The sequence below is a fragment of the Periplaneta americana genome, chromosome 7, assembly GCF_040183065.1.
Source record: "Periplaneta americana isolate PAMFEO1 chromosome 7, P.americana_PAMFEO1_priV1, whole genome shotgun sequence".
NCBI classification, from domain to species: domain Eukaryota; kingdom Metazoa; phylum Arthropoda; class Insecta; order Blattodea; family Blattidae; genus Periplaneta; species Periplaneta americana.
This window is the reverse complement of record NC_091123.1, coordinates 58,404,395-58,418,334: the sequence shown is the minus strand read 5'-3', so window position 1 is coordinate 58,418,334 and position 13,940 is coordinate 58,404,395. Positions and strand designations below refer to the sequence as shown.

General features: G+C 35.2%; 1 protein-coding gene across 1 annotated transcript; it reads left to right on the top strand.

The window, feature by feature from the left end:
* Positions 1–386: 386 nt before the first annotated feature.
* Positions 387–11,277, top strand: LOC138703131 (mitochondrial genome maintenance exonuclease 1-like). The gene is made up of 5 exons (XM_069830752.1): positions 387–1,726; positions 2,704–2,920; positions 4,698–4,830; positions 6,224–6,463; positions 10,628–11,277. The coding sequence occupies exons 1-4, from the start codon at positions 895–897 to the stop codon at positions 6,383–6,385; spliced, it is 1,344 nt and encodes a 447-aa protein (XP_069686853.1). The 5' UTR covers positions 387–894; the 3' UTR covers positions 6,386–6,463; positions 10,628–11,277.
* The last annotated feature ends 2,663 nt before the right edge of the window (positions 11,278–13,940 follow it).

The following is a 13,940-nucleotide window of genomic DNA, read 5'->3' as shown; positions in this document are numbered from 1 at the left end:
ATTCTAGATCTAGGCTGTGATATTACGATATTACCATGTCGTAAGAATGCATATCGTACAAAAATCGTAACTGTGTAATATAAAATTAACCTACTGAATTCTTTAACCAATTACTTTTTCATTTGAATCTCACTTTAAAAATTGCAATTCCAATTATTCAAAACCTGCTAAATTTCTTTATAAAACATCCAGATTTCCCGCTAACCGCTGTCTTTTCAATTTACCCGAGGCTAAGGCAGTGACGAATCCAAAACCGTCAGTATATATATATATATATATATATATATATATATATATATATATATATATATATAGCGGACGGGAAACCGCTGACGTTGGCAACCCTGCAAACTTCATCTAGTAACATAGATTTTGAAGAGTTGGCAGCTTGAATTGTGATGCTATGTGAAGTTCAATTCTGTCAATTGATTGAAATCAACGCGAATTATTGAAATTGAAGTAATAGAATACTAATTCAGTGAAAGTTTTTTTTATTTTATCGGATGCGTACTTGATTGTATAATTAAGTACACGTATAGACCTGTAAACAATATTATATTTACGTGATTCTAATATTGTCAGCCGGTTGCTATCAGGATTCTTATAAAAATTTTTGTATTTGAAGCCCTTACATGTAATAAGATATTCAGAAAATAGTTTGAAGTAGTAAGGCAAATTGTTTCTGTATAGCGTATGTTTTGGAGATGATATACTACTTACTGTACGGACCATTATTAGGGCTGGCAAGTGTGCTTATGAATATTTGTGATTAGTTAGGTATTGTGTTACGGTGATATGAACTACTATTTCTTCGACAATACCTATGCTACGTTTTTATTATCCATGGTTTTAACTATTTATATTTACTAATTTTATACTTAAAACGAAGTTAACATGTTTGGATCAGCTTTATTTAGCACTATTTACAAAAGACATTCTGTTGTTTTGAATAAACCAAAAACTACATCACAGGCAAAGAAAATAAATATTGGAGAAATAATTAAGAAATTGAATAAAGAGAACAAATCTCTGTTTGGTGATCTATTGGAAACCAGACCTGAGAAACGTAAAAGGGAAGGGAAAAAGACATCTCCTGTGGAACAGACTAATTCAGTTGAAAGTAGAAATTCGTCTGAGACTTTGTGGTACAGCAAAACTCTGCCAGCAAGCTATGTTCTTACAACAAATAAACGTTCCAAAATGAAGTCTGAAATTGTTGCTAAAACATCTCTTATTGATAAGAGTAATGTCCATAATATGAATTTGCCAATGAAACAATCAAAATCTCATGAACAGTCAGATTTACATAAAAAGACTTCCAGCGAAGTAACCTTTAGCACCTTGCCATTTAATTTGAATAGCCCTGATGGAGGATATTTTTCAATTAATAAAATAAATTCAGAAATCCGTCAAGATGAAAGTATTTCAGAAAAGTCACGCAAGAAGCCAGCATTACTTCTTCCTGAAGTCATCATTAGAAATATACCAACATTTCCCCTACTAAACGAAAGTAGAGAGACATACAGAGAACTGCAGACAGAAACTGGTGTTAATCTGACACGAAATAATGAAGATGCTACGAAATGTAAAGACTATAGTGCATATCCTTCTGTTAGTAAAATTTTAAATGCCACAATGTCTGAAAGCTCTCTTGCTGCACTGAAAAGATGGCGCCAGAATCTAATCTCTGAGCTGGGAGAAGAAGGATTTCTAATACATTATAGAGGTAAGATGCTATACTTACAGTAGTGCTTTCACGTATCTTCTTCTCTTCCCTAATAATGCCACTATTGCAGTGTTAGGGGATCACCTTGGATCCATTTCTTGTACTTGTCTCTATCCTCAGTTGGACTGACTCCTTCAGAGGTTGAGCCAACAATGATAAATCTCTCAAAATCACATCAATTATTATCTGATCGTATGTTCGAAGTGAGAGTATTTCTGAAGTCCAACTTAAAAATCACAAATGAAGAGAAATGCAGTCATTCAAGATTTATAAATCATACAATCTGTGATTAAAGCTTTCATATTAGACCACTTCTTGTTTGTAAGCCTCAATTCCACATAAGCATGATAATATAATGTGAATAAGTAGATCATTGCTGAAATGTTCATTTCATTCGTAATTAGAATGTATCTTTTTATTCGTGATTACAAATAATTTTGATTAATCTTATTCACCGGCAATGAATAAATCTCACGATAAGATTATTTGTTATTCGTGATTAACAAATACATTTTATTTATCATTATTCGTTAACCAAATAAATTTTTCCCGAATACAGGTTACAGGACTACTAAGTTTACTATATAAAAAATTTGGAGATAACATTTTATGTAATTTGCTAGCAAGAAGCAGCCGGGTAGCTTAGTGGTAGAGCAACTGGCTATACACTGGAAAGTCAGGGTTCAATCCTGGATGGTAAAGGGATTTTCTTGTTGCCAAGATTTCCAGAAAGACCTGAGGTTCACTCAGCCTCCTAATAAATTGAGTACCAGGTCTTTCCCAGGACTGAAAGATGGTTGGAGTGTGTTTCTGACCATACCATCTCATTCTTGTACTGAGGCCAAGAAAGCATGGAGCTCTACCTCCATGTCCCCCAAGCACCTTCATGACATATGTAGGGGTTACCTTTACCTTAGTTGAAAAGAATGTTTTATAAATATTGTATTGACTAATCTGTGTTTTCTTTTATTAAACAGGTCTTTTGGACAGAGGAAGCCAGTTTCATACTATCATTCAAAAGTACCTGTCAGGCACACCAGAGACTGATTTGAAGTTGGATCCTCAAATTGAAGGCTGCTGGCATAGTTTGTCAAATGTTGTTACTGACGTAACAAATGTCAGCGTGCTGGAAGGGCATGTGGCTCATTCCAGTTTAATGTATAAGGGTGTTATTGATTGTGTAGCACGTTATAAGTAAGCATCACTGATTCATTTTTATTTATTCGTAAGTTAAATTATACTTTGAAACTTATGATTTATGTTGGTAATTCATTTCACAATACCAACTGTGAACTAGACCTAGTTCATTATTTGTACGTTATTTGTAGAAAATTTAAGACAACTTTGGCCAATAGAAATGTTTGGTGAACATAATTCTTAATCCGATTGAGGGACTATTTTACCTCTGGAGAATTTTACACTGAGGGACTCCATGTATCTATCATTAGCAGTGAAAAATATAGTGGGACTGCGTTGGTGTTAATGCAGCTTCTGTGGGTACCTCTTTGTTACTTGTTAGCTTAAACAACAAGTTTAAGCCCTCTCCAAAAGGTAATAACATTTCAATGGATAAGTTACCTAGTCATTGTGGTATACCTGGAAACGAGAAAGTCGATAATATTGCAAAACAGGCAACATATTTGCAACCAAGACCTCTTCAAACGATATCTCTATCCAGTGCCTTTGCTTCAGTAAAGTCTCATTTTATAAACCTATGGATCAACAATTGGCTTTCTTTTGACAAAGGAAAAATTTTACAGTCTGTACAAAAGAAACCAAATGACCTGGAAATGTACAAGAACTTGCCCTGACATGTTCAAACATTTTTAACAAGAGCTAGAACAGGTCACATTGTCACACAGTTGTTCCTACACCGATTTCACATTTCTGATAATCCTACTTGTCTGTTGTGTAATAATCATGATGAAGATCTGGAACACATTCTTCTATACTGTCCATCCTTAAACCACAAAAGACGTAAATTAAAATCATCAGTACCAGTTGCAGAAGACACAGCCCTGCAGTATATATTGACTACACCCCAACTCTGGTTACTAGCAACAGTCATCTATAATGAACACTGATCAAAATACCCCTCATTTCTCGTGAAAAACAAGAACTGAATAGACTACAGTGGACTATAGTGGACTTTATGTTGTCAGCAAACAGCTGGATACATTAAGAAGATTGATTGGTGATTCTTAATGTATGTTCAAGACACATTCATCTCACTGTGCCAAAATTTTGTAACTCAATATAAATATCTTTAAACTATGCTGTATGGAGCTGACTAGCCATTCATCAATGTAACTTGTTTTTTCATTGTTTTACCATACCAGCAGACATTGATTGCTAAGGAGATGGTCCTGTATGGCCATAGTTGGCTGTTTACTTCTGCTCTGTACATATTCTGAATTGAGTATAGTTAAACTGAAAAGGAAGGAGGGCAAACCGTGATTCATATTTTTCTAAATTTTCTTTTTCATTTTCATTACACAATTACTTCATATTGTCCACACCTGTGGAGTAACGGTCAGCACGTCTGGCCGCGAAACTAGGTGGCCCGGGTTCGAATCCCGGTCGGGGCAAGTTACCTGGTTGAGGGTTTTTCCGGGGTTTTCCCTCAATCCAATACGAGCAAATGCTAGATAACTTTCGGTGCTGGACCCCGGACTCATTTCACCGGCATTATCACCTTCATTTCATTCAGACGCTAAATAACCTAGATGTTGATACAGCGTCGTAAAAAAACCCAATAAAATAAAATAAATACTTCATATTCACCTTCTTATCACATCACTTTAACTATCAACTGCTTCATAGTTTAGAAAATTTGAGTAAAAAATACCCAACTGAGACATGAGGAATTACTAATTTTTATGAATAAATTTTAAGGAGCTTTCACATTATTACATTATATACACATAGTAACGAATATTGACTATTTGTCACAACATATTTATTTTTTCAGAGGACAACCAGTGGTGATTGAATGGAAGAAATCAGATAAACAGAAACCAGAAATTGAAAAAACTTATGATGCTCCCCTCCAACTAAGTGCCTATTTTGGAGCAATGAACTACGATGAAACATATAAATATCAGGTAGTATATATATTTCTTTATGTAGTTCTGTCACAGATTTTATCATGTATGGGAAATAATATACAATATGATACGTCAGACTTCTCCAAAATAGATTTTGCTATTTACTGGAATATACTGTATGTAAGACATCTTAATTTTCAAATGTCGTGCTAAAAATAAGAATGTTATTTTGTATGCTGTATTGGGGTTTGCAGTTGCAGTGAAAGGACAGTCTGAATCCCACATGGTTTGCACTTCAGCTCTCTTCTAGTAATCTGTTGTTATCTGTGTAGGCAGTAGCAGTAACCATGTGTGTGAAGGTGTGTGTATATGTGGATGCATGCGCATATTGCAGTACACCCTACTTGGAAGAAGACATTTGGGCAATAGCATGAGGCAAAAACAGTCCATTTGATCTAAATTCTTGAAAGGGTGGTGGCAGCGGTTGCGGTGTATTTCATGGATTTGGATCTGTGTGTTTGTTCCCAACTTCAGAGTGTGTCTGGCAGCTTGGAGTTCTCTGGAATCCATTCTCAAATTCTCTTGACTGCCAGCATTGAGTTTCTCCAGACAGCACTTTGCAGAGAAGTTTGGTAGTTTTTTTATTGGTTTATTTTACGATGCTTTATCAACTTCTATGGTTATCTAGCATCTGAGTGAATTTAAAGTGATAATGCCAGTGAAATGAATCCAGTGTCTAGCGCCGAAAGTTACCCAGCATTTGCTCTTAATGGGTTGAGGGAAAACCCGGAAAAAAACCTCGACCAGGTAACTTGTCCCAACCAGGATTTGAACCTGGGCCTGCTTGTTTCACAGACAGACTGCTAACCGTTACTCCACAGCAGTAGACAAGTTTGGTAGCGAATATGCCACTTTATTACCTTTAAATTCGTAATCTTTCGTGAGATTGTCATTCCTTCGGTGTGTGTGCGTGCGTGCTGCGGGATTTGAACATGGAATGTAATTATAAACTGCAATCTTACCCCTAGACTTTTTTCAATACAACACTGACTCATGTTTTAAGAGGCATTTAAAACAGTGGCAACAAAGTTTGTTAACTATGTAGCTGCATAACAAAGTCGTAAAAGTTTGAATCAAGTGCTTATGAACTCGCATAAGGCTATATGAAGGAGACTTAGAATGTAGAGTCTTGTCTTTTTTTTGTCTAGGGTTGTATAGAAGAGGAAGCGAGACCTGGCATGTTAGTTGTGCAAGAGGAGAAAGAATGAGCTATCAGAAAAAAAGTTTGTTTCATGACAGTTAATATACAAATCTACTGACACGGAAGTTCATCTCAGACTAAACATATCTTCTCCCTCCATACCATTTGGTGGTATAGTCACGCACATGATAAGGATAGAGGACAGTTCTTGGCTCTACTGTACATGATCATAAATTATACATGTTTCAGGTGCAGGGCGGTCTTGTTGTGGTGGCCTACAGTGATGGTTCACCAGCTCACACTTTCAGGATGTCTGTAACAGATTGTAAAAAATATTGGAGTTTGTGGCTTTTAAGACTCCAACAATATTGGTTGCAACAGCAGAAAAACAGTGAACAATATGCAAGGTGATATGAGCAGATTAATGCACTTCAGGAGTCAGAGTAACATTACAGAATAGAATATTGTACAAAGGATTCTCATAAGAAGGTAAGTTTTTACTAACTGTACCTTCAGAATTACTTTCTGTTTAATTTTGATATACTTTAAATGCAGTAAATACAGCATCAGACATACATTTCATTTGCGAAAAAGAATTTAGTAGAGTTGAGTCCTCGATACTTTTGATACAACTGAGAGTGATCAATACTTTTGGGAAAAGGACTATATACTTTTTCGATATCTTTTAAATTTACGAGGTTCTCATCTTTCTTTTCATTATATCAAAATTTATGAGTTCATGTTGTAATGCCGCACTAAACCCTAGTAATGCCGCACTTCGATTATTGTGACGTTTTGTTAAGTGATCTAAGTTCTGAACTGTCAGTCAAGTTACAGCGAGCTCAGAATATGTGCATCAGATACGCGTGCAACATCCGACGATATGATCACATATCACCGTCCTTCGCAAGTCTCTCGTGGCTCCGACTTAAAGAACGCAGAACTTTACACTCTTTGTCTTTACTCTTTCGAATTCTGCACACCTCAACACCAAATTACCTTTCGTCTCGTTTCTCTTATCTATACTCTAACCACGACGTAAATACCAGATCACTTATCTGTGGCACGCTAAATATACCTCTTCATAGAACATCTTGTTATTCCTCATCTTTTACAATATCCACCTCGCGTCAATGGAATTCCTTGTCACAAAGTATTAGGGGCTGCAAGACAACAAACACCTTTAAGAACAGCTTAAAAGATAACCTTATTAGCATTTCACTCCAGTCATACTGATTTAAAATATTAAAGACTACACTGTTGCTTTTTTTCTTTAGACATCATCCTGATTGTGCTGCATTTTCAAAATTGTCTCATAATAATCTCTTTCTATTATCTAATATAGTTTGAAATATATTAACATTCTATGTATTTTAGTTTAATTCTGCTACACAGTTTATTTCAGTGTTTAATTAATAGTTCATAGTATTTTGTTGTTTAATTCGTAAATAACTCTTGTATACATGTAACTCTCATCTAAATCAAATTGTTGAATTCTTTGTAAGTTCATGCATATGTATATACACTTTTTGCTGGTTGTGTGGAAGAGAAGGCCTTACGGCCTTAACTTTGCCAGCTAAAATAAATCATTATTATTATTATTATTATTATTATTATTATTATTATTATTATTATTATTATTATATCCATCATTATATCAAATTTTATGAGTTCATGTTGTATATCCATCTCTTCCACATTTTAGAGAAATGTGTTGCATTTTTCACCATTAGAAATATTTTATAACTAGAGCCTAGAAGTTCGGGCATTTATTTTGGCTGGTATAGGAAGTTCTGGGGTTCGATCCCAGGTGGTGATAGGATTTTTCTCGTTGCCAAACTTTCAGAACGGCCCCAAGGTTCACTCAGCCTCCTATAAAATTGAGAACCGGGTCTTTCCTGGGGGTAAAAGGCGATCAGAGCGTGGTGCCAACCACACCACCTCATTCTAGTGCCAAGGTCATGGAAAGCATGGGGCTCTACCTCCATGCCCCCCAAGTGCCTGCATGGTATGTTACGGGGATACCTTTATAGGCAGAAATGCATATAGAGTGTTAGTTGGGAGGCCGGAGGGGAAAAGACCTTTGGGGAGGCCGAGACGTAGATGGGAGGATAATATTAAAATGGATTTGAGGGAGATGGGCTATGATGATAGAGATTGGATTAATCTTGCACATGATAGGGACCGATGGCGGGCTTATGTGAGGGCAGCAATGAACCTTCGGGTTCCTTAAAAGCCATTTGTAAGTATGTAAGTAATAGGCAGACAAATAGGCACTTAATATTCAGGAAATAGGCATTTAAAAATTACGAAATTAGACAGTATATTCATCAAAGTATTAATGTAATACATGGTAGTAAATGCACCTCTGTGTCACATTTCAATTCTTTTACATGCCACAGCAAGATTTTTTTCCAAATCCTCAACTGTCATAGTCAGCTGCATGTCAGAGAGGACATTTTTCATCAAGGAAAAAGATCGTTCCACTGAGTGATTCGAACATACTTAAAGCCAGGCTGGATTCATATCAGTAACAATAGAAATTTTACCTGAATGTATTACGTTTTTCTAGTCTTCATTAGCACTCATCACACGTTTATACTGTCACTAGTAGTCAACCCTTTGACTCCAGGTGCTTCCAGTAATGACCTACAGTATCTCTATTGGTAACCATGGATGATACCAGTGTCTCATTCTCACCAATTTTCTCAAATTTCGTATTTGCATCTTCTACACTCTAATGTTTTCTTTCACCTCACGAATTGAAGCAGATATAACATCACTCTCGGCGGCTAGTCAACTTAGGGCTGGCTTGTAACCATGCCACCATAAATGAATTTGTGCAGAGTGAAGTTTTTGCGTAATGCAAAAATATCGTTTAATTTGTGTAACTGTTCTCTATAAAATCCATGTATTGTGGGTCCCTATCACCACGGCATGGCGCGTCCTCAGGTTGCGGATAGAGGAGACGGCCTCCAGATATGGAGGGTAGCTGCGAATATATTGAATAAGCAGTCGTGGACAGCCGATAAGGGGTGGTCCTCCAGCTTGGGGGTTGGGCGAAGGGCTAACAACCCATCACCGTAAAAAAACAGCTTGTTACGAATCCATACAATAAGCCACGGAATGGGATTTGAGGGAAGTGGGATCTGATGATAGAGACTGGATTAATCTTACACAGGATAGGGATAGATGGCAATGAACCTACGGGTTTCTTAAAAGCCATTTGTAAGTAAGTAAGCTGTAAGTTCTCTATAAAATAAAAAATAAATTATTCCTTATTTATAGTTCTTAGATATTGGAATTCGTACATTTTTATTTTCGTAGTACTGATTTATTTTAATATGTAAATAGTACCGCATAAAATATCTATTACAAAGCAAAAAAAAGGTAAAATAAGGCATTAATCTAGAAAATAAGCAAAAATGGCAAAATAAAAACTGGATCTACTGTCCACAGATATGTAGAAACATGTTTATCTCTATTTAACTCTCACATATTCACCCAGATAAAAAAAGGCATTTGGCTAACTTCTGGGCTCTGTTTATAACATTAGGTTGTAAATAATCCTCATCCCGAGTAAACCAGAAATTTCAGTAGACTCTGTCATGGGATTGGGAAATCCCTCAACAGTGGTATTAAGGAGGAATTCGTAGTGAAATAGATACATTGTGAAAGGGTTAGTACTGCCACTGTCCCCTCAGAATGGTTCGGGTCAGGTATAAGATGTGTGAATAACTCCAGATATCTGAAGTTGGAAAGGTATAGCATTCTCCAGAAAATAATTTATTTAGCATTTCTTTGTCTGCTTCATTTTTTAATGAGGCATGGAATTTATTAGTAAAGTGTAAAGAAATTCCAGTGATGTTTGAAGTATTTACATGTTTTGTTGTGTTGTTGTTTTAAAGTTGTAGTATCAAGTATTGAAGCTTTAAAAACGGGTATTGGAATCAAATATCGAGAAATAGTGGTATTGACCTATCTCTAGAATTTATACTTGAAATTAATTTAATAGTACAGTATGTTCTGTTCAGAGAATTACTGAGACAAAAATATCCCCCTATGACATATTAAAACGTAATTATTTTCGGAATATGTATTATATGACTTGTGTTAAATTCTATCGTACCTGGTTTACATGTTTCGACCTATTATGGGTCATCCTCAGAATTTAACACAAAGTCATATAATACATATTCCGAAGTGATACAGTGTTAAAAGTTGTGTAATCAAGATGTGTAATTATTTTGTTTAATAAAGATGTTCATTTAGTGGCTCATAACATTACGGATATAAATTTCTTTTTTAAAGAAATAATAAATTTATAGATTGTATTTTATAACAATTTTCTTTACTGCTTGTAACATTCATTTATTAATTACGTAAAGTTAACAATGCACAAAAAAGGTGGTGAATCACTCACGTGACATTCACTAACAGTTAAACATCTCTGTAGAAAATTTGGTGGGAAAGTTAAAGAAATCAATAATTTTACATCTCTTATAGAACTTGCAAAACATTTACTATCCAAAAGAGTCACCAAAGCTTACCAACAAAGAAAGAAAAGATTATGAATACATAGCATAAAATAGGATATTAACTCCATGGTAAATAATAATTATTTCATTGTTATCTTCTCAACTTTCATGACAGGTCAGCTATGTATCAGAGAAGTATCACATCTAGCCAAGTTTGCTCTCCTCTCTCGAGTGAAAAGAGCATTAGAGAAAACTACTGAAAAGTGGAAAAAACCTAACAAAAATAAATGGAAAAACAAATAGTAACAGTGGATCAATATAGATAATGATACAGGAACCATTCACACTTTTACTCTGGAAATAATCATCTGCAAACTGCAAAGTTCATACATAATTTATACAGAATGTAATTGTCTAGCACATCATCTGTATTGTATCGAAATATGACATTCTGATAACTCTGTGATAAGTAGAAGTTCTGATTATATCATGAATGCTGGACTATATTATTAAAACAAAAATGTGTGATAATTCAGGGAGGATGAAGCTAATTATAAGGGCAGCGTATGAAGTTATTTTAGAAATATTTCATATTTCGAGTACATACTGTTTTGAAGCCATATTTGTTGAGGGCCTCTCTGAAAAAAAAGAACGGGCCCATTGCTCAATGTTACCCTTCTGTTTTCATACCACGGTCCGGTCTCAGAGGCTATGTGCAGTATGGTGTCTGCTACACCATTATTTATGCTTCCATGTAGCTCATACACAGCTTTTATGTAATAAATTAAGGAAAAATAAAGCCTTCATATTTTGTTACTAATGTTATCCATTTTTTTATATATCATAAAACAAAGTTCCCATCCCTCCTACATCCTACATCGTTTATTCCAGAATCTGTAGATTGTGCATATTGTCATCCATTTGCTCTTCAGTTAAGACATAATTTTTTACATTTCTTTTATGCAATACCTTACCTGTATATTTTTGCAGGTTCTTTTCCTCTCTTTCCACCTTTCCATCTCTTTCTCTCTCTCTCTCTCTTTGCCTTCTTCTCTTCACTCCCCCCCTCCCCCTCTCATCTCAAAATTTGTACTGTTGCGATGAAGAGGACAGTAATCTCTCTTCATCTGAAAAGGAATTACTGTCTTACTTTGTAGATAAGCTTCTACTGATAATTTCTAACACCATGTAGTTCCAAATCTTGCAGTCTTTTTCGGTTTTGTCCTAAATTGAAGAAACATCTTAAACTGGAAATTGTTTGCTGTAAACTTCAATAACATGTTGTTGTTGTTGTTATCTAATGCTGGGCTTTGGCAACAAAGCCATTAGCGTTCTTGCTCTCCATTATTTTTCTGTGGTGGATCCATCAGGTAGAACTTCACAGGTTATGAGATGATCTTCAGTCATTTCTTCTTCTTTGTTGCATAGAGGGCAATTTGGATTTGTGTAAATTCCTATTTTATTCAAGTGTTTGGCCAAATAATCGTGTTCTGTAAGCAGTCTGAATTTTGCTACTGCAGATTTACGTGGGATTTCTGGAATAATTTCTGTTTTTTTTTTTTATTAAAATGCTCCATTTTTTATCTTTGGCTTTGGTACATAGTGCTTGGTTTTGCTTGATTTTATATTTATTTTTAATTAGTCTTTTGATGGATGTAAAAGGTAGGCTTGTATTTGTATTCTGAATTAAATTGGATCCTTTTTTGGCAAGAAAGTCAGCAGTTTCATTTCCAGCAATTCTGCAACGTGCAGGTATCCATTGCAATTGAATTATTTTCTGTAGTTTTTGAAGTTGTTGGATCATTTTGTGACATTCTTTAATTTGGATTGACATCATTTTATATGAATTTATTGCATATAATGCTGCTTTAGAATCAGAGAGAATGACAGCATTTTGAAATTTATCTGTTCTGTATAGTAGGTGTTGGAGTGAGATATGAATAGCCATTATTTCTGCATCAAAATTTGTTGTATGATGTCCTGCTGGTTGATAAAATGAGAATAACGCACACGTAATTCCTGATCCTGAGTTGTTATCGATAGTAGACCCATCTGTGTAGATATGTAACCATTCTTCTGGTGGGTATCTATTGTTCACAGCTTCTAATGCCAGCGCTTTTAGTACAGGTTTGGAAGTTTCAGATTTTGTAACTGGTTCTTCTAAATCTAGTTGAATGTTAATTGGTTCGAAGGTTAGAGGGTTTTCTCTGCTTAAAATGTTTTCTTTAGATTTAGGGAGATTCAATTCTGTTTTTATTTCCGTGGCTTTGGACAGGAAAAAACATGCAGTAGTCGGTCTGGTTGGCACAGTTGGTATAGCGCTGGCCTTCTATTCCTGAGGTGGGTTCGATCCTGAACCAGGTCGATGGTATTTAAGTGTGCTTAAATGCGACAGGCTCATGTCAGTAGATTTGCTGGTATGTAAAAACTCCTGTGGGACAAAATTCCGGCACACCGGTGATGCTGGTATAACCTCGGCAGTTGCGAGCATCGTTAAATAAAACATAACACTTTTTATTGCAGTATTTAATATATCAGTAGAGAATAATGTTTGACTTGTATCACTGCTTTGGCTTCTCATAGATGTCCCAAATCTCCATTTATAATTCTCAACATGTGAATCAGTTTTTTCCGATTTAGAAAACCATCAGTGTCAGAACCCAAGTCATCCTCATTCAAGGAACATTCTGACAGAAATTCAAGCAGTTCTTCATAGATTTATAAGATACATGAAAGAAAAGACATCTTAAGATCCACCTTATTGGACAAAGTACATTATCACAGAGAACTGTACATTTCTTGAACTGTGGAAGTTTTTTCGAAGACTTAAATAAAACTTATCAGATTCTCAGTTAAAGTGTTCCTTGCATCACTCACATCTGTCCTAAATCTTCTGTTATAAAATTCAGTGAATATGCATTACAACGAACATATAATAACGTGGTTCAGTATGTATCTAATTTTAGCTTGCAAACCATTATGCACTCTCGAAAGATTACTGGCTCTTTCAAACAGTATCTCTTTAATTATGAATAGAGTAGTTTAACCTGGTGAGTAGGCGTATATTGCTGACAATTCTGAAGAGAGTCTCTTTGTTAGTCCTTTTTTTTTGTCTCTTATTTAAGGAAATGACCCCTTTCTTATCACAAGTGAGAATACATACAATAGGAATGGTGCCATTCAGTAGATTGCTCAAGTATTGTAATACAGAAAAAGAAATCCAAATCTAATACCACAATGTTAGTTTGTATTGCAGTTGAAAATTAACTATAATCAACAATATAACAATTTTAATAACCACTGTCTTGAAAGCTGGCGTTTTTAGCATGCTCTAATGGTATGCAACACAGGTTTCTTATCAAAATAACAAATTACTCGTTTGTATTTTGTTCCTTTCTCTTTCCTCCATTTTTTCTTCGTTGCCTTTTGTGCATAGGTTTGTATTGGTGGGAGTGCCCCTACTGTGATGGACTCACTGTCAGCAATAT